This window comes from Peromyscus californicus, unplaced genomic scaffold (assembly GCF_007827085.1).
Source record: "Peromyscus californicus insignis strain IS unplaced genomic scaffold, ASM782708v3 Scaffold_22__1_contigs__length_63687245, whole genome shotgun sequence".
NCBI classification, from domain to species: domain Eukaryota; kingdom Metazoa; phylum Chordata; class Mammalia; order Rodentia; family Cricetidae; genus Peromyscus; species Peromyscus californicus.
Window position 1 is genome coordinate 12,278,742 of NW_026294525.1, and position 22,858 is coordinate 12,301,599.

The 22,858-nt window shown below is 42.3% G+C and overlaps 1 protein-coding gene across 1 annotated transcript in view; it reads left to right on the top strand.

Annotated features, from left to right (window-relative positions):
• The window catches only part of Nox3 (NADPH oxidase 3), a 62,231-nt gene that overhangs the window by 24,698 nt on the left and 14,675 nt on the right, over positions 1 to 22,858 (top strand). Inside the window, exons 8-11 of the mRNA XM_052751591.1 lie at positions 868 to 960; positions 3,032 to 3,285; positions 8,742 to 8,904; positions 22,595 to 22,741. Coding sequence (XP_052607551.1) covers positions 868 to 960; positions 3,032 to 3,285; positions 8,742 to 8,904; positions 22,595 to 22,741 — 657 coding nt within the window. The remainder of the gene's footprint in view (positions 1 to 867; positions 961 to 3,031; positions 3,286 to 8,741; positions 8,905 to 22,594; positions 22,742 to 22,858) is intronic.

Here is a 22,858-nt window from a genome sequence, read left to right on the forward strand (position 1 = left end):
GAGCCTCCATTTCTTCTTCTATGAAATGAAGAGACTATATCATATATCAATGCCTGACACACACAATGTAAGGATTGTTTAACACTGAACCACAAAATTTGTAAGTTCCCATTCCTTCCCATCTACTAGAGAAACAACTCTTACGTTATACACAGCACCTGAGATAAGAAGAGGCTGCCAAACAGTGGGTCATCTATAATGAAGATTATACTCAAAAAATAACATAATAAGTAATATCTTAGTAACAGTAATTTTTTAAGCATGAAAATTTTCATTATCATAGCTCTCCAGACAATTGTTGATGCCTTTGTTCTGATCCTCTGAGTCTCAAGGTGTTCAAGAAGCTAGCTTGATTTTTTTTTTCATTCCAGATAACATTGTGTGTATGGGGGGGGGCAGGGAGACAGTGGGTATCTGTATTCAGACAGATCACCTAGTTGTGAGGCACTTTTGGCTCCCAACACTACTATTTGAAACTCCTTACATTGGCTGAAAAAACACTCTTTTGTAAGCCTTGACTTTGGCTCAGCTTAGGAGCATTTACAACCCTATCATACATAACATAAACACCAATCTGCCTTTCTTATTTCTTTGAAAATTCAATTATTTCTAATTACATAAAGGCATCATTGATCAAGTAAGCATAAAAACCCATAGAGGAGAATTTAATCTCCTAAATAAGATTGTAGACTTTAAGGAATAATTAAATGTTATCGTATTTAGTACACAGAGACATCTTGGTTGTTGATAGCTGCACCAATCTTAAGGGAAGTATCTTAGTCCCTTATAGTTATCATTACTATAAATTGATATGATGCAAATTAGAAATTTTTGGATTTTCATCTCTCTCCTCCACTCTCTCTCCAGGCCTGGAAATGGGCTTTGGGTCCTGTGGTCTTGTACGCATGTGAAAGAATAATTAGGTCCTGGAGATTTCAACAAGAAGTTGTCATTACCAAGGTATGCTTGTAGCTTTATGTCTGAATAAAAGCCTGAGTGTAGATGAAAATTTTTTATTAGCCCAAGTTTTTAATTTGCCATTTTTATTGCAGAACGGCTTGTAATTTAGAGGCTCATCTTCTGTTCTAATAATTGCTTGTATCGGAGCATCTTTCAGTGCAACCAATTTTACTGGAGACAGGGATCAAGGCTCCATGCTGGCACATGCAATTCTGATCAAAGCTTATGGCATGGCACTGGAGTTAGCTATATTTCTCTTTATTATGGTTTCTCTCTAGTGAGGAAAAGACAAGGAAACAACTAAGAATGCTTTACACTGACCATAGTAACTTCAGATACCATATCAAGGTGAAAATTTGCAAGCATACCAGTATCACTCACACTCACACAGCTTCAAGCATTCACAGTCCTACCTGGAAGTACTGAGCTTGAGATGAAGCCACAGGTTCAGGATATGAAGGGTGCTGGAAATTTAAGATGGAGAGGGTGGACATACACAGTGTTCTACCCTGTTTAGTGGTGTGCACCATGGTAGGACTTTCCTGTCTTGCGATTCATCCTTATGACTCTTTAATTTTTGCTTCATGCTAAAGGAATATAGGAACAGACAGGCAGAAAAACCATTACCCCCAGGTTGACAGAAGTTCAAAGTACTCAACTGTCCTAGTTGGGGTTGCTATTGCTATGACAAAACACCGTGACCAAAAAGCTGATGCAGAGGCCATGGAGGAGTGCTGTTACTAGCTTGTCCTCCATGGCTTTCTCAGCCTGCTTTCTTATAGAACCCAGGACCACCTGACCACGGATGGCATCACCGTGGGCTGGGCCCTCTCCCATTCATCACTAGTTGAGAAAATGCCTTACAGCTGGATATCATAGAGGCATTTCCTCAACGGAGGCTCCTTCCTCTCTGATAACTCTAGCTTGTGTCCAGTTGACACACAAAACCAGCCAGTACATCTACCCACTCCCAAGTGTTAGCTAGTACAATTTTAACAGAACACTACAACCCTTCACTGTCTCATTGAAAGAAGATGAACAAGGGAATGCTCTCGTGTGTTTCTATCTTGCTGAGTTCAGCTTATTACCACGGGATGTCAACCCAGACTGGAACATGTACGGGAAACTACACCTGTCACTGGGAAGACCATTTTGCAGCTCCATCCGAGGCAATGTCAGAAGGGAGAGCAGAAGCCCAGAACTAAAGAATAAAATGCTGTGAGGGGCTCCTCACATGAAAAAGTGTCATCCCAGTATTCACATACTGGATTGTGTTCTTGTATGTGTTTACTATAAAAGACGTGGAGGTATGTAGAGAGTTTTCATGAAACAATGGATATCTACTGAGGGCAACTGCTTCTGTCCTCAGACGGGCCATTAGCATAAAATCCTTGTAGAAGCTTCACAGGGCTTCCTTTTACCCAAAACTTAGAACCCAGACAGTACTTAGTAAAAACGCAACAAATAAAACATTTTGGGGAGAAGTGGAAGGCTGGTATTTTTTCCTTCGCCGTGAAGAAAATTCCAGGGTTAATTCTCAAGAGATTGAGAAAACATGCAGGTAACTGCCAAACATAACAAATTACTGCTAGGGGGTTTTGTTCTGTTTTGTTTTGCTTTTTAAAGTAAAGATGGTGTGGCAATTATTTTAGTAAGCTCGAGTAAAATTTTGGGCTATGCATTCATGCCCGCTTATACTCAATTAGAAATGGTTATCTGGGCTCAGGGAAGTTTGGTCACGTGGGGCGTGGGGTCACGTGGGGCATGGAATCATGTGGGGCTTGGAGTCACGTGCCTGCCATGTTGCCTGCCACCACCCACCCACCCCCACCCCACCCCCCGTGCAGTTATTAAAAGTCAAGCACAGCGCCCTACACAATGAACTCTATTATCGCTCAAGTTGCAAGTCCAGGCATGAAAGCGGGGACAAATACCAATGGTCTAAGGAAATTATACCTTAAAAAAAAAAAAAAGGCAGTTAACGATTTTGCAAGCCTTTGGTGGAATGAAGACTGTGCTCTCCTCATTTTACCTGAGAGAGAATCCCTGCAGCTATCTTGCTCTGTTGTAGGTGGTGAGCCACCCGTCTGCAGTCCTGGAACTTCACATGAAGAAGCGCGATTTCAAGATGGCGCCCGGACAGTACATCTTCATCCAGTGCCCATCCATCTCCCCTCTGGAATGGCACCCCTTCACGCTCACCTCCGCTCCCCAGGAGGACTTCTTCAGTGTGCACATCCGTGCATCCGGAGACTGGACAGAGGCATTATTGAAAGCCTTTGGGGCAGAGGGACAGGCCCCCAGGGAGCTCTGTAATATGCCAAGGTGAGATCCCGCCCCCAAGTCACTGTTTCATTCAAGTCGCAATACTTCAAACAGGAAGATATCTAAATGCATCAATACATTGTCAATTTCGGAGATTGCTTTATACCAGGCTTTAAGCTTGGGTTCGTTTAAAAAAAAAAAAAGGAGCCGGGCGGTAGTAGCGCACGCCTTTAATCCCAGCACTCGGGAGGCAGAGGCAGGCGGTTCTCTGTGAGTTCGAGGCCAGCCTGGTCTACAAAGTGAGTTCCAGGAAAGGCGCAAAACTACACAGAGAAACCCTGTCTTGAAAACCAAAAAAAAAAAAAAGGAAAGTCTTCATAAAATGTATAATTTAAGAGAAGCAAGTACATTTCTGTAAAAATAAATAAATGTTCAACAAAAGTAGGCGATGATCCAGGAAGAACAGTTTCCTTTCCAGATCTAAAAGCAGCTCTTGTCTAATTATGTACAGCCTGCCATGAGTCATGAGCTCTCTCATATCACAGACTGGGGTTTCAGACTGTATTTGCAAAGGCTGGTCTCCTGAAGAAGGATGCTCTATTCTGGTCATTGCTGGACTTGACCTGTACTGTTCCTACATGACCACATGGTAATATATAGGAGACATATAGAGAGACTACTCATTTCTGCAACCCTATTTTCAAATACATAGTATAAGGCACTGAAGTCAGGGCTTCTTCTCATATTAATCATGTTTCTGCCCACACCGCTACTCTATTCAGAGCAGCCCAGGCATTTGACCCAAGACCCTGTATGCATGGTCATGACTTGGCTCCTTTAAGTGAACAAGAAGGTCAATTCCCACTCCTATAAAATCATCCAATAGTACATGAAGTCCATGGAATAGGGCCAAAAAAAATGAGACAACAGAAAAAGATGAGAAAAACAATTTTCAAACTGAATATTTTAATGAATCATTAAAAAACAAAGTCTACTTGTGCTATTCTCAGGGGACAGAAGCCACCACATGTTGACTTTACTTATAAAACACCATGGTGCATAGTTACATGGAAGTTCCTGCGGGTGAGATGTTGTCATCCCTTCTGCTGCATCTCCAGGGTTAAGAACAATGTCAGACACATAAAGATAACATAACAGAAAACAGTAATACCTTCAGCCTAATGTATATTCTTTAGCTCACTTATGACAAGTATTTATTGATGACTAAGTAAGCACCATTACGAGTATAAGTCATGAAATGAAGTGAGCCTTTTGCCCCCTTTCCCGCTCTCCAGGGAAGGTAGAACCGTAAGGATGCCACACTGGTTTTTTCTAGTGGGTGGAATGGATGCATGCCTTCCTGTCAAAGATGAGTAATAAAGAATAAGCAATGAAACAGGATTCTAAGATTTAAAATGAAGTGAAAATGCCTAAAATTAGGGACAAGTGTAGAAGGAAGTAACTCCCCCCCCACACACACAAACAATACAACACAATTACTGTGTCTGCTTGCTTACCTCGTCCCTGCCCTTCCCTTCCTTTGTTAAGTTTTATACCTTCAACTTCTTTGTTATCCTTGCTTCAGCTCTGTGTGTATCCAGTTACTTAGTCTGCCAAACATTATTCCCTTTGCCACCCAACTAGCTTTCAATCAACCCACAGAAAACACTGCATGCTGCTTCTTGTCTATGAAGTGTCCCTGGGAGGTCTGACATGATTTGATCTCTGGGGCCTCTCTGGGTACATCTGCTCCACCCTTGTCCTTTATGGATATAACCCTCCTAGCCTTCTTAATTTTTGGTAGCTGACAGACAAAATTACATGTGCTGGTTGTTGAAGTACACGTTACATTGCATTTTTATATGCACATTATGTTTATGTATGCATACTATGTTTATATATGTACTTTATGTTAAGTCTAGTGAGCAGTTGTTTGCACAGTTAGCCCTTCCACAATGAGAACACTTAGCGTGCACTCCCTTTGCATTTTTCAAGATTATAATAGATCCTCACTGATTACAGTAACCTTGCTATGCCATGTGATCTCTCCAGTGTCCTTCCTATATGGTTGTGTTTAGATCTCCTTTCATGGACATCTCCCTCTCCCCTTTCCCCATTTCCAACCCTCCCCAGCTAACTATCATCCTACTGTCCAATTCTATGAGAACTACACTTTTATATTACACTTAAGAGTGAGATCACAGTTATCTTACTATTTGATGTAGGATTAGGTTCCATAACGGCCTTGGCACAATGTGTGAGTTCCCAGAAAGACTTAACCACAATTGGCTGCAAAGTCAGAAAGGCCAAATACCCTAGATGATACCAGTGGTTATGTTAGTTACCAATGGCCCTCAGCTCAGAAAACTGAGGAAGGAGGCAAGACTCGGCTGCTGTGAGAGGAATAACTTCCTGCTTTACATTAAAACACCAAGTCCAGATCAAAGGGATGACAGGTGAATAAACACAGACGCCAGAATTTATCCAGGGCTCAGGAGATGGCTCTGCAGATAAAGTGCTCACTGCAGAAGTGTGACCACCCAAGTTCCCATCCCAAGGACCCACATAAATCTTGGGTTGGCATGGCAGCCTGTTTGTAATCCCAGTGCTCCTGGGGTCAAGACGGGTGATCCTGGAGTCAGCTTGCTAGCCAGACTAGCCAAATCAGTGAGCTGTTGGTTCAAATAAAAGATCCTACATTGGTATATGAGAGGGAGAGTGATCAAGGAAGACACTTGGCATCAAGTGCTGTCTTCTACAAGCATGCACAAACACATATGTGTGCAGACACAGGCACACATACCAAGGCACATGCAGACACATGATTCCAGGAACACGCATAGTCACAGCACACACAAAGAAAGAAAGGAAAGAAGGAAGAAAAGAAGAAAGGAAGAAAGAAAGAGAGGAAAAAAGAAAGAGAGAAAGAAAAAGTGTCCAAATGATACCTATTCTAATTGTAAGGGATAGAGAAATGTAGCCCACTCACCCCCCCAAAAAAAAACAAATATTAAGTCATCAAGACTTGATATATAGGAAAGAAGAAAGGCAGGAAATATACTCTAAATGAGGCAAAAGGTGAGAGCCTTACAGATTTCAGTAAGACATGAAAATGAATTATTTCAAACTTAGACCTGCCCCCAGTATATCAACCTTGCAGGTTGATGTCAGAGTATGGTCATTTCTCAGACAAGGCAAGTAAGGGCTCCCAATTCTAAAGAATTAGAAAGATAGATAGATAGATAGATAGATAGATAGATAGATAGATAGATAGATAGATAGATATGTGTGTGTATGTGTGTGTATTTCTATATATATGTATATATACATGTATGTATATATGTATTTCTGTGGGCTTTGGGACACAGGTGTCCTCTGAATTTAATTGATATCTTTTTTTTAATTAGTGTCAAATAAATCACTGATCACTAATTATAAAAATAATCAACAACATGACATCTTAATCTATGGGTAAGGTCTCTATCTATCATCTATCTATCTATCTACCTCTCATCTATATATCTATCATCTACCTATCATCTATCTATATCTCTATCATCTATCATCTATTATCTATCTATCATCTATCTTTCTACCTATCATCTATCTATCTATCTATCTATCTACCTGTCATCTAGCTAATTATTTATAAAATAACTTACAGTGGGCTAAAATATTAGTGCTTTCTGGTTAATGGTCTTTTATTTTTATTCTTCTATTTCCATATATCAATATGTAATTAAGCCTTAGTAATTAAGATTAACTCAAGGAAAGTTCGTTTGAATTATTAGGAAGTCTGGGATACAGAATATTTTTAAATAAATCCATTTGAACTTTCATGAACACAGATTTAATGCCCAAATGGGTTAACCCCCATCCCCACCGTGTAGGTGACAGGCTCTCCTCAGGGAATGGTTATGAATGACTTAGAAACCTTTTAATTAGCATATCTTTGTTCATATGTAAATGTGTACTTTTGGAATAGTTGGAGTAATTTAATACATTCTGCGTACTGAAATGCTCTAAATATTCCCTTTACAATTGATTCAACAAATTGTTATTGAACAGCTCCAGGCTGGGTAGTCAGCAAGGCATCAGGTAAGCAATGAGTAAAGACAGACCTGCTTCCCACATCCACAGACCTGGAAGCTTAGGGGTCAAGATGGACATAACGAAATCATGAGCACACACACACACAGTATAAATGGTAATATTAAAACAACAGTGAGGAAGGAGGGATGAGGGAATTTCACCTAGTCAAAGGGGTCCAGGAGGACTTCCCCAGAGAGACAGTGTTTAGACAGGCCCTAGAGAAGGGTATCATTTAAGCAAGTGAAGAGAGAGAATAAAAGCAGCTGAGAAGTCCATGTGATGTGCTATACGGCAGAAGACAATACTACTATGCATTTAGGAAATAGAATAAATGCCAACATGGAGACATGGGGAAGAATCCAGTGGCCTATCCATGTAAAAATGCCTTATTTATTCAAAGAATACGTTTTATCATTATAAAGAAAAATGCTAAGCAAAGGCAAGACATTTTTACTGGCCCTGGGGTGATGATCATAAAGGAACTCTAAGATTGTATTTTAGCAAATATAAATAGTGAGTTTTACAAGTTGCACATAACTGACAAATCATTTCAAAATTATATTTATTCCAAGCAAATCACCTCTATGTGACTAAAATGGTATAAATGTATGAAAACATGGCCAAACAAATGAAAACAGGGGATTTCACCCTGAAAAGGAAAAGCAAATCTTCTAAGCCACTGTGGAGTGTCTCCTTCGCTTTCAGCTGGCAGCTGAGGGAAGAAAGTCAGGGAGGCAGCTAACAAAGGTGTCAGAACTCTAAAAAGAGCAAGCCATGTTGACGAGGTGAGCCACAGCAGGGAAAGGCACACTTTGCCTTCCATAAATTGTACCTAGCCAGGATCCCCAGGTAGTGTTCTTCCAGTGGAGGGGGCCCCCAAGTTATAAAGCTTATTCCAAGCTCTCCAAATAGAGCAGTGTGTATGTCTGTGTGTGTGTGTGTGTGTGTGTGTGTGTGTGTGTGTGTGTGTGTGTGTGTACTCACGTGTGAGTGTGCATGTGAAGGCTAGGTGTCAATGTCAGGTTGCTTTTCTGATTTTTGTTTCTCCACCCCATTTTTTTTTTTTTTAGATAGTCTTTGATTTGCCTGAAAGCTGCCATTAGGATAGACTAACTGGCCAGGGAGCTCCAAGGACCTGCTTGTCTCTGCTTCCCCAACACTGGGACTACAAACTTGCTACCACACTCGGCTTTTTATATAAGTCCCGGGAACTGAATAAACTGAGGTCCTCATGCTCATGCAGCAAGCACTGATCCAACCAATTTATCCATCTCCTCTCCCTAAATAGAGAATCCTGATACACCCCACCAACCTTTCAGCCTGCATTTGCTGACCCATCCTATAAAAGCCACCAACTTGGGATGGCTTTGCGTTCAAGAGCAAAACATTCTAAAGGTCAAACAAACTGCATTCTGTGGTTCCAGGCTGGCGGTGGACGGGCCCTTCGGAGGCTCCCTGACAGATGTGTTTCACTACCCTGTGAGTGTATGCATTGCAACAGGAATTGGAGTCACGCCCTTCGCCTCTCTTCTGAAGTCCATGTGGTATAAGTGTTGTGAGTCACAGAGCCTGCCTGAGCTGAGCAAGGTATGGAAAAATCATTAGTTCACCCTTCCATGGAGTGAAAGGTTCAACGCCCTTCTATCTATCATCTGCCGATTCCTGGGGAGGATTTTAATTAACTATGAGGGATAAACTTAAGGATCCTTAACTATACTTATGTTCTTAAAAATCTCCATTCAGGATTACATTTATGAGCGGGGTTATGTCTAATCTTGTTAAAGATGACAAGACATAAATTTTATTGCTTCATTGCCATTACAGGACATGTAATTGCTCATCTCAATAAAATGTGGACAGGCTGCAAATGGCTATGTGACTGGGTTGCAGTTAGTCATATTAACAGGCAGGCTTCCCCCTCATCTCTTTAGATCCATTCTGTGGTTGCAAATGTCCAATTCCATCTTCCTTAGATGGCCTGTGTTAGTAGGACTTGTCAGTCCTTCCACAATGGTCTTGCTACCCAGCACCCTTTGTGATTTCTTAGACAACGATTCTCCCTCCTTTTGTCCTATCTAGTATGAGACACCATCTTTGGCCCTGTCAAGGTAAAAGGAGCCTTCTTGGACATCCCCTGATGGTTTGATAATCGAGTTTACAAGGCAAACAACAGCATACAGATGAACAGGAGAAAAGATACACAAATTTGTTGATGTGTAAGAAGATGGGAGTCACACAAAAGTACAAAAACTCAGAGAGGCCAGACGGTTGAAGCTTCTTTGTCATGGGCCTTTTTGTCGTGGGCTACAGGCAATTTTATAGTAAATTATTTTTAGGGGAGATGAAGGAGCCTGAACAATAAATACTTGGAACAAAACTCACCCGTGCTCTGCCTATGGTGTCAACTTGGTGTTCTCCATGAGGCTGCATTCTAGAGAATCTAGCCTCTAGGTCCACAGGGGAGTTACAGAGACAGACCCTTCCCTCCCCTCAGGAGGGAAAAAGTGTGACAGCTGATGAAGGTCAGGGAGACCTTGGTTCTCCTCAGCTCATAGAACTCATCATGCTCATGTGTCTAACTCTAGACTTTTATTCTCTGAGCCCAAACCCTCTCGGGACCAGCATCAGGTACTACACCAGCCGTGCAAAGATGGCCGTGTGCCTTGGCTGGGGTTTCTATCACTGTGATAAAACACTGCAACTGACAACAACTTGGGGTAAAAGGTTTCTTTCATCTTACAGTTCCACATCATAGTCCATCATGTAAGGAAGTCAGGGCAGGGACGCAAGGGAACCTAGAGTCAGGAACCGAAGCAGAAGTCATGCAGCTCTGCTTCCTGGCTTGCTCTGCCTGCTCTTTTATACACCCGGGACCACCTGTGCTGGGCTCTCCCATGTCTATCACTAATTAAGACAATATACAACAAACTGGCCCACGGGCCAATCTAGTGGGAACACTTTCTCAATTGAGATGTCTTCCTGCAGATTAACTCTAGCTTGCATCGTGTTGACATAAAACAAGCCAGGACACTGTGTGACCATGGAGCATTGAAATGCATGAGGGAGCAGGACACTTGGCAAGTTTAGACCTGATCCCGTCCTGCCCATGTCTGCTCTGGGCCGCCTTTGGTTATGGTTTCCCACTGGACCGAAGGAAGAAACCAAAGTCATTAAGTGGATCCCAGTGTCGAGTCATTATCTTTTCTTATTGCCCTGATCAAATACCTGACAAGAAACAAGGGCCAGGGGACTTGGTTTGGATCATGATTTGAGGATTTAGCCCATCATGGTAAGGAAGTTATAGTAGTGGTGGATGGCTCTGTGGCAATAGGAGCATGCAAGAGGCATTTGCTCATAACTTAACAGGCCAAGAAGCAGAGGCTGTACAGGAAGCAGGACACAGCAATAAACCTTAAGCTCCTCCCCCAATCCAATTCTTGTAGGTAGGTACAACCTTCCAAAGATCCCACAACCTCTTAAAACAGCTAAGGACCAAGTGTTCAAGCACGTGAGCCCGTGGTGAGCATTTTACACTCACACTGAAGCACAGTGTGTGTTCTGTGGAACATTAGTTGTATGCAGCATCTGTTGAAAAGAATTTTGTGGCCCCATAAAACCTAAGAGATGCTCCTTCAACATTCCATTCTAGAAGATTCACAGTATCTGCTACCCTCTCAGACAGGGTCTGCAGAAAAGAATCTCAGGAAGTCTTGTTCCATCCATTTAGCCACAGAACCTTCCTTCATCTGCTACCTACTCAGGAATTGTGTTCTGTGATACTCTGGGGGAAATGTGACTGAAAAGCTCGAAAACTGATGTCTTCCCCACTAAGAAAGAAGAGTAAAATTGGCTGCTTCGTGAGGTCCAAAGTGACAGGGGCTGGACGTATGTTTTTCATTGGATCTTATGGCTGGCTGATCATACAGCTGGGGGTCAAATGTTTGACTGCATGATCCTGTGAGTAACATTTCAAGTAACATTCAAGACTGCAGCACAGTAGAACAATTTAAGTTCCTTTTCCGGGATACAGAAATTGATGTTTAGATGTAAAGTGACCTTACTAAACAATGCACAGACAATCAAAGGAAGAATCCAGATCCAGGTCCATCCAGTTCTTTCTATGACACAGTCAACTCATAGTAGACATGTCCCTGCACCCCACATGCACACTACTACAGGATCTCTATCTGCCTGCCTGCCTGCCTGTCTGTCTCTCTACACACACATACACACACACACACACACACACACACACACACTCATGTAAGTGCACCTGTAGATTCAAATTTCAAGCACAGAAGTACAACATGTGTATCAGGGTCAGAACAAAGATCCAAATACCAGTCCTCAGGCATCTCTACCTTCTGTTGGAGACAGGATTGCTCCTTAGCAGGCTATTTGGCCTGTGAGCTTCTAGGGATCTGTTTGTCTTACTGGGATCACAAGTGCACACTGTCATGACTGGGTTTTTATGCAGATTCTGGGGATCTGGTCTCAGGTCCTCACGCCTGCAAGGCAAGCACTTGACTAACGAGGCCATCTCCTCATCTCCACTGTTTCTGATCAGAGAATCTCTGTACCCGAATCCTGCTCTCCCAGGAACTAAAGAAACACTACCTGCAATGCTTCTGTTCATCGCTTTGGGCTGGGATTCCTGTTCCCTCCAGTGAAGAAACAAGAATCCTTATCAAACAGGGAGTGTTTTTTAAAGGCAAATAATGTGCAGTACAGAACTACTGTGCACATGTACATAAAACAATATGAATATGAATCACATCCACAAACATATAAACAGATTGCTAGTGCTACCAGAACCAACCTAGATTCATTAAGCATTTTCTACCCAGCCAGTATAAAGCTGGGCATTTTACATATTTGATATCACACAATCTCTTGTAAGTAATTGTTATTTATTTCCATTTTACAGAAGAGAAAACACACACCAATCCCAAAGCTAAAGAGAATGATACAATTGTCTTATTGGAGTGCCTTAATTAAAATAACTAATACCTTCACTGTACCAATGAAGGACACAAAGCACAGAGAAGAAATGAACAGTAGAACTAGAATTCGAATTTAGGTCCTTCTGGTCCCCAAACAACCCAGTTTCTTTTTAAACTGTCATTTATTATTATAGGATATATGGTGGGGGTGGGTGCCACAGCATGCCTGTGGAGGTCAGAGGACAACTGTTGAGAGTTGGTTATCTGTATCCACCACAGATCCCAGGGATAAGAGCCAGATCATCAGGCTCACACCCCAAGCACTCTTACCCACAAACCTGTCTTTCCTTCACAGTCAGTCTAGCAAAGCGAGAAGAACAGCGACTATTCTGTAGGTTCAGATCTCAGAGCGAGGCCTTCTTCATCTTCATCCTGCAGTCTACCAAGTGAAACCCACCTGGAGAGGTGGCTTGTTGCTTCACAATCCCCATGACACCTGAGTCACATGATGCTTCACACAGAGAAGGCAGAGCCTGTGAGTCTCTCCTTCACTTGCTCACTCAAGCTCACTCAAGCAACATATATTCAGCACCTGCTATAAGTCAGACTCTCGTACTGACGGGCGAGTCTCTCAAATCTGCCATAGAGACCCAGCTCACATCTGACTTAAGACAACCTCTCTTCTTTCCATCTCCCCTGCCTCTCTGCTATCCTACTGTATGACCCTGCTCCCTCCCTTATATTGACATTCTTAAGGCATCTTATTGGTCTGAACACACTGTGAGCTCCTTAATCCTGTTCTTTCCTTTTCATTAGTGAATATGTAGAATGTGTGTGCACTGGTGAGCCACTGAGTCAGCACCAGACTGTGTGATTCCAATGTCCACTTTAGCGCTCCCTGTAAGAAGAGGCAGCATTCCCAGGCTATTCAGAGTTTAGACTGAAAATTATGCTTAAGACCTGACTCCTAAGTCACAGGGTTAGGAAGTTTCTGTCCTTTGAAGCAGGTGTGTGTGTGTGTGTGTGTGTGTGTGTGTGTGTGTGTGTGTGTGTGTGCGCGCGCTATCACCAGGCTTATGTAACTAATATTTGTCAGAGCCGCCTACATGCTTTTGAGATATAAATACTACTCCTTCCACTGAACTGTCAGCGTCTATATAATTTTGAAAGTGCAGCGGAGCAAAGTGGTGTGCATTTATCTAACAGCATCTTCACAATTTCAGGTCTAGGCTACAGCTTTCAGATTGTTCTCTTTCATAACTAGAGGAGAGGAACGGGAGCAGAGAAATGCAGAGCTGAAGTTTTCAGTGTAAATTGTTAACTGCAATTAGGTAGGATTTTTTTTCTCTTCTAGATGCAAAATACCCCCTGGCATTAAGGTACACATTTCTATGTTCAAGCCGCAAGTTGTAAATCCACAGCAAAAAGAAATTGCTGCAATTTTCCTCCATTGTTACCTTTGCACACAATCTCTCCTCCTCCTGCTGCTCCTTCTCTTCCTCCTCATCTTCCTGTTCCTCCTTCTCTTCCTTCTTCCATTGGCTTTTTGAGAAAGGGATTTTCACTGTAGTCCAGGTTGATCTGGTACTATATGACCCAGGCTGACCTCAAACACCTAGCAATCCTCCTGCTTCTGCCTCTTACACGCTAAGACTACAGGTGTAGGTCGCTACGTCTAGCTACATGGTAGCTTCTTCACCCTTCTCCTCTGCCACGTAATTCTAAAATCCTTTTAGGTAAAGGTACTCCCGTAGCCAGTAAGGTCCAGGTTGGTTCTTGGCAGGATAAAAGAATGTTGTCTATTTGAAGCATACATTTTAAAATGTCTTTGTTTCTGTCTTTATATTTAAAGATGTCAAGTGGGTTGGGGAGATGATTCAGTGGATAAAGTGCTTGCCACACCAATGTGAGGACTTGAGTCTGAGTCCCCAGAGATCCAAGCCTGAAACTGTGTATCTGTAACCTCATTGTTCCTACTGTAGATGGGAGGCAGAAACGGGAGAATCCTTGGAACTTCAAGGGCCAGCTAGCCTGGTATATGTAGTGACAAACGAGAGGCCCTGATGTCCAACCAAGTAGAAGGTGAAGACACAGACCTAAGGTCATTCTCTGAATTCCACACACACCCGTGGATCTGCACTCAGGCACACACACACACACACACACACACACACACACACACACACACACACACACAAAACCCACACACGTGCACCTTCATACACATGTGCACGTGCACATCATTCACAATAATAATAATTTAAAATAAAATATATGGAGGGGGAAAAGAGAAAGGGACAAATTACCCAAGGAGGAAAATTAACCACATGCATAAAGCTGGATTGATTGAAGAAAATGAAAGTAAAAGTGTTGCCTGAAAGAGATATTTTCTGCACCGAAGTAAGCGTAAACGTCACCAAGATGAATGGAGATGAGAGCAGGGACCCCGTGGGTGAGGGAAGAGATGGAGGTGGGTGAGAAGTCTTTGGTGCAAAATGGAGGAAGCCATGTGCTGAGAGTGTAAATGCCCCGGGGTGATAAAAGTCCTCCAACTCCTGCCTAACAGCTATGATTAATTCTACATCACACTCAATTTGTGAAAAGAACTCTTGAAAAAAGTTGGGACAGTTTGCTTGTGCAAACTGTCAAAATGATGAATGAAATAGGTGTGTGTGAATGGGGAAGGAGGGGGAAGACTGCTGACATAAATGTATTGGCTTACACATTTTAGTTCTCCTTAATATCACAGCCGCGGAGACGGCGCCCAGGGAAGAGCCAACTGGGAGATTTGGTTCATTTTCTTAACTGCATATGTAATCTTCAGGACACAATAAAATAGATTATAGAAAAGCTGAGATAATCTAATTCCTTCATAATTGTCTCTCTTCATCAACTCAATAATAGATAACAGTGATAATGGGTATTTATAGTGTGTCCCGTAAAAATGGCCTTTGGGTTCCTAACCTAATATAATAAACAGATAATTCAAATAAAAAGACAGTGCAGGCCAGTGGGAACAAGGGAAAGAGGCCAAGAAAGACAAAAAATCCATACTCTACTTAAAGATATTAATAAAACAAAGAGGGGCCTGCTCCCTTTCCTAATGAATGAAAAATGCATTTAATTTAATCCGTTTACTTTGAGAAATTATTTACTTGCACTTCCCCTCACACTGGAGCCCTGGCTACGCCTGGAATTGATCACCTCTCCCAGGCCCAGAAATCAGCAATCAATTGCGCAGGGTGGCTCAGGCCACAGTCACCTCTACCAAGCACACATAGGTGCCCCACTTTTATTAGGTGGCCTCAAAAGACTCCGGTACCCCATTAGGCCTTGCCCTTGTCCTACAGGAAGGTGATAACCCTAGCACTTGCCGTGTCTTGATTGATTAACCATACTAGCTTTGGTGATTACTCTCCTTGTCTAAGGAGAGATTTAAATAAAATATATAATTTAAAAAAATCTCCCCTTATTGATATCACTTCTTAAATTAGACAGAGACCTGTAAGTCCCCGAGGAGTCTTCATAAGGCATGCCTCGTTCCATTGATTTTCAATGCCTTTACACAGCTGACTTGTACATGGATGGAGTGGCTGTTTTTACCTAATGTACACATGTGGACCAAGGAGACAGAGGGAGCTGTAACGTTTGTTTTGGTGTGGGCCTCCATTGGAACATCTATTAATCTATTCCATTTTATTTTTTTTTATTTTTTTGTTTTTATTTTTGCTTTGAGACAGGGTTTCACTCTGTAGACCAGGCTGGCCTCACACTCCCAGAGATCAACCTGCCTCTGCCTGCCCAGGGCCAGTATTAAAGGTGTGTGTGCGTCAGCACCCCCCGGCTGTATCTCATTTTATTTTGATGCCTTTGAGTAGTCCATAGAATACCATCCAGATAATCACTCTGCCACTGGTAGAATGTGTCAGTAAGGATTACTGACTATAATTAGAGCAGTCACAAAGATGTCTTGTCATGGACCAGATGACAGAATAGTAATAAAGTTCTGAGGTAGTTAACAGGCAGAATAATGGCTTTAAGAAAAAGAATCTTATGGATGAAAAGTGTTTTACAATGGCTGATCTAGTCTTATTAATAGTATTCCAGAAAAATAATATTATAATTGTATTGCTTTAAAGCTATACATTTTAAATATTAGAGAGTCCCATATGGAAGAAGAAACTCATTCTTCTATTTTTTTTTTTTTGTCTCTTCTATACTGTTATACTCATTCAGGATTACTTCAAAAATAACAACAGCAAAATAGAACCTGGGAAATAACAGCAGCTATTTACTGGGGAGATAGTACATTTTCTAAATGGCATTTGCAGTCTCTCTCTTTCCAGGGATAAGCATTCTTACTTTTCACAATTGTCACTATGCAGAGTCTCCATCCCAGAACTGGCATGGCGCTTCCCTTTATTGTATCTCCTGTACAGTGTGGAGACAGGGGTGTGCTGCTTGGATAGAAGCAGTATATCACACTGCTACCCATTGCCCTGCTCCTTGGGTAGAGGCAATGTCAAAGTAGCAAGATCAAGCCCCAGTCCCCCACCCCCGCACACACACAACCGTAGAATGCTGCCCTATGGATTAAGCACGTACAGAACCTGGGGTGCACTTTCCACAGCGAAGGGATCCTCTTGAAAAACTAGGTCATTTGATCCATACTGAAGTTTCAATTTTAAGACCGATCCTCAAAATCAAGGCTTTATGTCTTCTCAATGGCCATCTCTAAAATTCTTTAGTAGACAGTGAGAAGAAGACCAAGCAAGGCCATTGTCCCTGTTTGCTCTGTGGTATAAGTACATTGTACCCATTCTGCTCATGGCTCCAAATGGCAGCAAACATCTTTGCACTATGGTATCCCTCAGACATTGACCAGACACTTCAAAGGGACGGATTTTTTATTCTCACAGAAACCTCATGAGTGATGCTATGTGTATGGGTGTTTTATCCACATGGTAAGAGAAGCTTGAACTAAATAACCTGCCCCAGTTCCACAGTGCCTCCATGGCGAAGCCAGGATTTCAGGGCAGGTCACAGAACCCAGGGGTCCATTGTATTTAGTGGCTGCGTTCTTCTCATTTCTACATCTGTGTCTGCCTGAACACTTCCCTTCTCTGCAGTGGGTTATAAATAAATACTTTTTCCATTCATTCTTGGGAAACAGATTTTGGCCTCACATGTTATATATGTAACGGAGCCATTGTGTGGACTTCTGAGATGGTATAGCCTGAAAACAGTACACTCTGCTTGGAGAATCCAAGAGGCCAAATAGAAAAATTAATTAGCAGCTCTATCTTTTTTATTTTCAGGACTTGCTCAAAAAAAATTTTTGCAAAGCTTTATCTCCTACTGACCATAGATCATTCTGACCTGTTATACATGAGCTACTGACCTTTACAGAGGAGTTGGGCTTTGGAATATGAAAATGTGTCGAGATATGACAGAGTACACTATAATGGATATAGCTCAGACCTAGACTTCCATGATGGGCACAGCTGAGTTAGGTCAGGCCTTTAGTGCCCCCAAAGGATGGGATAGTGAAAGCCTGTATCAGGCCATGTGCACAGAGAATCTCATGATCCCAGAATGAATTCCTAAAACGCCTGAGCCTACACTGTCTCTACAAGAATGTAGGGTAGCTTTTGTTGCCATGAAAGTTCAGAACGTTATTTTACTGACTTTCTGCTTAATAAAATCTTTTAACCTCGGGTATTTTAGACCTCTAGTATCTACTGTGGAATTCTCAAAGCCATGCTTTGCACAGAGAGCTGATTCCAGGTTTGTTTTATTTTTGGAGACTAAGGAGGGGAAGGCACAGATCACAGAGCCGCCGTCCATTGTTTAGGACACTTGTTCTTCCACTGACCATGTCCTTTCTCCTGGGCCAAATGCAGGGGTGGAACTCTGATGTCTCTTCACAGTAAGTGTCCCCACCATTAGAAACATGAAAGGGAGTCAAAGTAAATACCCCCTTTCTTCTGTTCAAAGTCTCCTCTTCCTTTTGTCTGCCTGAAGCACGTCTACAGGGCCAATGCACTCTCCTTCCATTGTCTCTTACACCAAAGAGGCCAGTGTGCCCAGAAGTCAATTATGGAGGGGAAAACTCACAAGGCAACAGCAAGGGAGGAAAAGCATGAAAGGCCCTCGAGCTCTAAGAACACTGGCACACTGCTATACCATGAGGAAGCGGGGACAGTGACAATTCCTATTTGAAAAGACAAAGAGTAGAGTGTGGGGAAAGCTAAGACGTGGCCATTGTTTCAGATAAGAAAGGTTGGAACAGGCTCTGAAACTGGAATTTTTTTATTGTCCGCTTTGGTTTGATTTTTTTTTTAATTATTTTTGGAACACTGGGCTAGAATAGCCATTGAGTGCTCAGAGCTTAGTGAACTCTTATGGGATCTTGGAAGCTAACACGGAGGGAGATGTGGATGGTGGAGGCGTGGCTCATGAGGTTTCAGAAGATAGCAAGGACGTAATTAATAACTGGACTATGGGCCATTCATGTAGTATTTTGACCAAGAATTGTGATCGCTGGTCATGTGGAGTTGAAGAAGCAGCTGTGATTGTCAAAAAGGTGTGATTCCATTGAGGTCAACCCTGGGCTTCACTAGGACAGTGGATGCTGATCATCAGGGGCTAAAGAATCAGCTACAATTAATAAGACATCAGCATCATTCTTGAAATCTTCTGGGAAGTGTTTCCTCAGGGTCAGCCCATAGTAGCTATGGTCCAGAGGGTCAAAGCTGCATCTCAAGCCGGCAGCTGAACATGGCAGTGTATAAGGATCACCCACCTAGTACCCTAGTACTGACTTTTAAAGTATAAGAGGTGCAAGATTGAGGAGTCATGAAGTGTATGTTTGTGTGTGTGTGCGTGTGTGAGTGTTGTCTGGTTTTGAGTCTTTGTGTATATTTTAGGAACTTTCTACTGTATTATGTTTTCATACTATCCCTCAAATGGCCCTTAATTTTAACTGTCTCCGTATGTTCTCTCCATCAACCTCCTCCCCATCCCCTTCTCCACTTGATCCTCCAATTCCAGCCATTCATCCATCCATAATTATGTATTCTATCTCTCTTTCCTAATGAAATCTGCCTGTACCCTCCAGTTCCTTACTGTAGGCCTACCTTCTTTGGTTCTGTGGAATGTAGTTTGGTTATCATTGACTTAACAGCTAATATGCACCTATAAATGAATACATATCATATTTATCTTTCTGGGTCTGAGATACCTCACTCAGGATAATTTTTTCTAGTCCCAACTATTTGCCTGCAAATTAAATGACTTCATTTTTTTAATGTTTGAGTCATACTCCATTGTATAAATGTACCACATTTTCTTTATCCATTCTTCTGTTGAGGGACATCTAGGTTGTTTCTAATTTCTGGATATTATGAATAAATCAGCAACAAACATGGTTGAGTGAGTGTCTTGTGGTAGGATGGAGCATCCTTTGGGTGTATGTCCAAGAGTGGTCTAGCTGGATCTTAGGTAGATGAATTTCCATCTTCCTGGGAAACCTCCACACTGATTTCCATACTGGCTGTACAAGTTTGCAGTCCCACCAGCAGTAAATGAATGCCCCCTTATTCCATATACTGATCTGGTTATTTTTATTCCCAGTTCTTCCCTTTTGCAATAACAGCATATATAACTTGTTTATATTTTTATAAAAGCCCACCATTAAGAGATTTTAGATTTTTAACAAGACATTAAACTTTTAAAGCATTGGAATTTTTAAATACTATGGAACTTTTAACTGCAGACTGTGTTTTATATTATGATATTAACATGAGATCTTGGGGATATGATTTAACAGTGATATTTTTGTGTCCACAAGGAGTGAAGTGTCTTGGTTAGGCTTTACTGTCAAGTTGACACAGCCTAAGTCATACGAAAGGAGAAGCCTCAATTGAGGAACTGCCTAGATCGGGCTGGTCTGTGACTGTATCTGTGAGGAATTGTCTTGATGATTAATTGATGCAAGATGGCCCAGGCCACCATGGGCAGATGGTCCTGGACTTTATTTTTTTTAAAAAAAAAGGCTAGGTAAGCATGAGCCTGTGAGAGAGCCAGAGAGCAAGCCAGCCAGTAGTATTCCTCCATGATTCCTGCTCCACGATCCTGCTTGGGTTATGGATCTTACATCAATGACAGACTGTGACCTGAAAGTTTAAGCCAGATAAACCTTTTCTTCATCAAGTTTCTTTTGATTCAAGTGTTTTTATCACAGCAACAGAAGGAAACTAGAACACCATCCAACACCTTCTTCCCCTCCATGGCTCAAGTGTCTCCTCAGTGAGGTCCCTTTGCCATTGGAGTCAATATCATGACCTTTCTCAGATTGCTGTTTCTACACTGCACTGATTACCATCTGGCATATTCTATACTGTATGTATGTACGCATCAACCTCCTTCTCCAAGACACAAATTCCAAGGATGGGCATTTTACACATATGGCTATCTGTCTGCCTGTCTGCCTGTCTGTCTTGTTCACTATCATAATTCCAGAATGTAAACTGGTCACTACCCATAGTAATTATTGTGCAAGCATTTGTGAACCAGTGAGTGAGTAGATAGGTACTGCCTTCTGTCCATGAGGACTCTTGAAATATTCAGCAGGAGGCACTTTCTTCCCTGTTCTGCTTTGAAGCTACCTGGAGGGACTGTGGACTATGCACTTCAGGGAGGGATGACAGCCAGGAAGATGAGAGAAGTCTTTTAGAGGTGGTAATTGTGCCTAAGGTGTAAGGCAGTGGTTCTCAACCTTCCTAATGCTGCAACCCTTTAATACAGTTCCTCATGTTATGGTTAAAATGATTCCATTGCTACTTCATAACTGTAATTGTGCTACTGTTATGAACTGTAAATATCTGATAGGCAGGATATATGATATGCAAACCACACACACACACACACACACACACACACACACACACACAAATGGATCACAACCCACAAGTTGAGACCCACTGGTCTTTCTCCTTGGATTAATATTTTGAGTTTCATCTGAGCAGAAGCTATCCAGAAAATATGCAACCTCTGATTTTGAGAGGGAGGTCTTAGATTCTCACCTCCTGCTCTTCCTGACTTGCTAACATTGCAAAGACCTGCATAAATCTGAGAAGAATGGGCAAGATATTCAGCCATGAAATACATTCTGTGATTTTCTTTTCCTTGTGATACTAATTAAATCTCATCTATAAATCTGATTGTATGACAGTGAGCTTGCAAGCTGATGGGGGAAGAGGGAGAGAGAAGGAGAGAGGGGGAAGCAAACACTGGCCATTTGAGGGAATGTGTCAGGTGGTAACACACCAGACAGTGCCTGGAGTGGGGACAAGGCCCCACAGACACTGTTGAGCCCCACAGATGTCCCTTTGGGTAGACATCAGGGGTAGACACATGGGAGTGGAATCCAGAGAATGAACAAATTCGTCTCCTGTTTGTTTGTTGTTGTTGTTGTTTTTGTTTTTTGTTTTGTTTTGTTTTTTTCTAGATACAATTATCTGAAACTCAAAGCACAAAGCTAAGCCTTTCATTTAGCAAACCCAAACTGCTTCTTGTCACCTGCCATTTGCTCAACCGGGAGAAAATGTTTTCAAAAATAAGTAAATAAAAACAGATCCCTTCCCAGAAACAGTTTGACTACATCAGTCCACACACAGGCACAGCCTCCACTCCTCACCGGCTTTTGAGGACACTGATAAGTCTCACCGAGAGGAAATTTCTGTCTTGTGAGGTTTCATTCTGCAATTACCATAATCTCCATTCTCCAGAGGCTGTGGCCGGTGAAGTAGATTGGTGAAGTGGATTAGTGCCCGACCCTTTGGGAGGGTCTCTGGAGAAGAGAGTTGAAATCTTGAGCTTAGGTCATAAGTAAAGATGAAGGGGGCTGGTCTAGCAGCGTATCCCCTTTGGGGAGCAATAAAAGGCACCATGAGTTATGATTATTAATCTTGTTCAGAAGAAGGCTGGCCAGAAGTGTGGAAAGTTGATCCTCATCCAAAGAGGCTGGCACAGCCCACGGAAACCCTGACTCCTTGAATTCAGTCTGGGCCTTTTCAAACACAATGGGATTTTTCTCTTCTTCTCCTCCTCCTCCTCCTCCTCCTCCTCCTCCTCCTCCTCCTCCTCCTCCTCCTCCTTCTTTTCCAAAAGAAATCACAGTATGATGGTTTGTTCACTGGTAGAGAAAAACGTGTGGTTTAACAGAACAGCCCATTTGGGCTCAAATCATTTAATGGACATGAAGTAGCCTGTGATTATGAGCACACTGTGGAAAGAAGGACCGATGAGCCTCCCGCCTTCTCTCCTGACAGGTGTACTTCTATTGGATCTGCCGCGATGCCGGGGCATTTGAGTGGTTTGCCGATCTGTTACTTTCCCTGGAAACACGGATGAGTGAGCAAGGGAAGGCTGACTTGCTGAGTTACCATCTATTTCTCACTGGCTGGGATGAAAACCAGGTACCAGTAAAACCCAGGATCTCTAATACTGTCTCCCTTCTTCAAAGAACCCATTTCTGAGAATGAGCTGCGGGCTTACCAGGCAGCACCAAATAATCATTCTAAAATTCTTCAAAA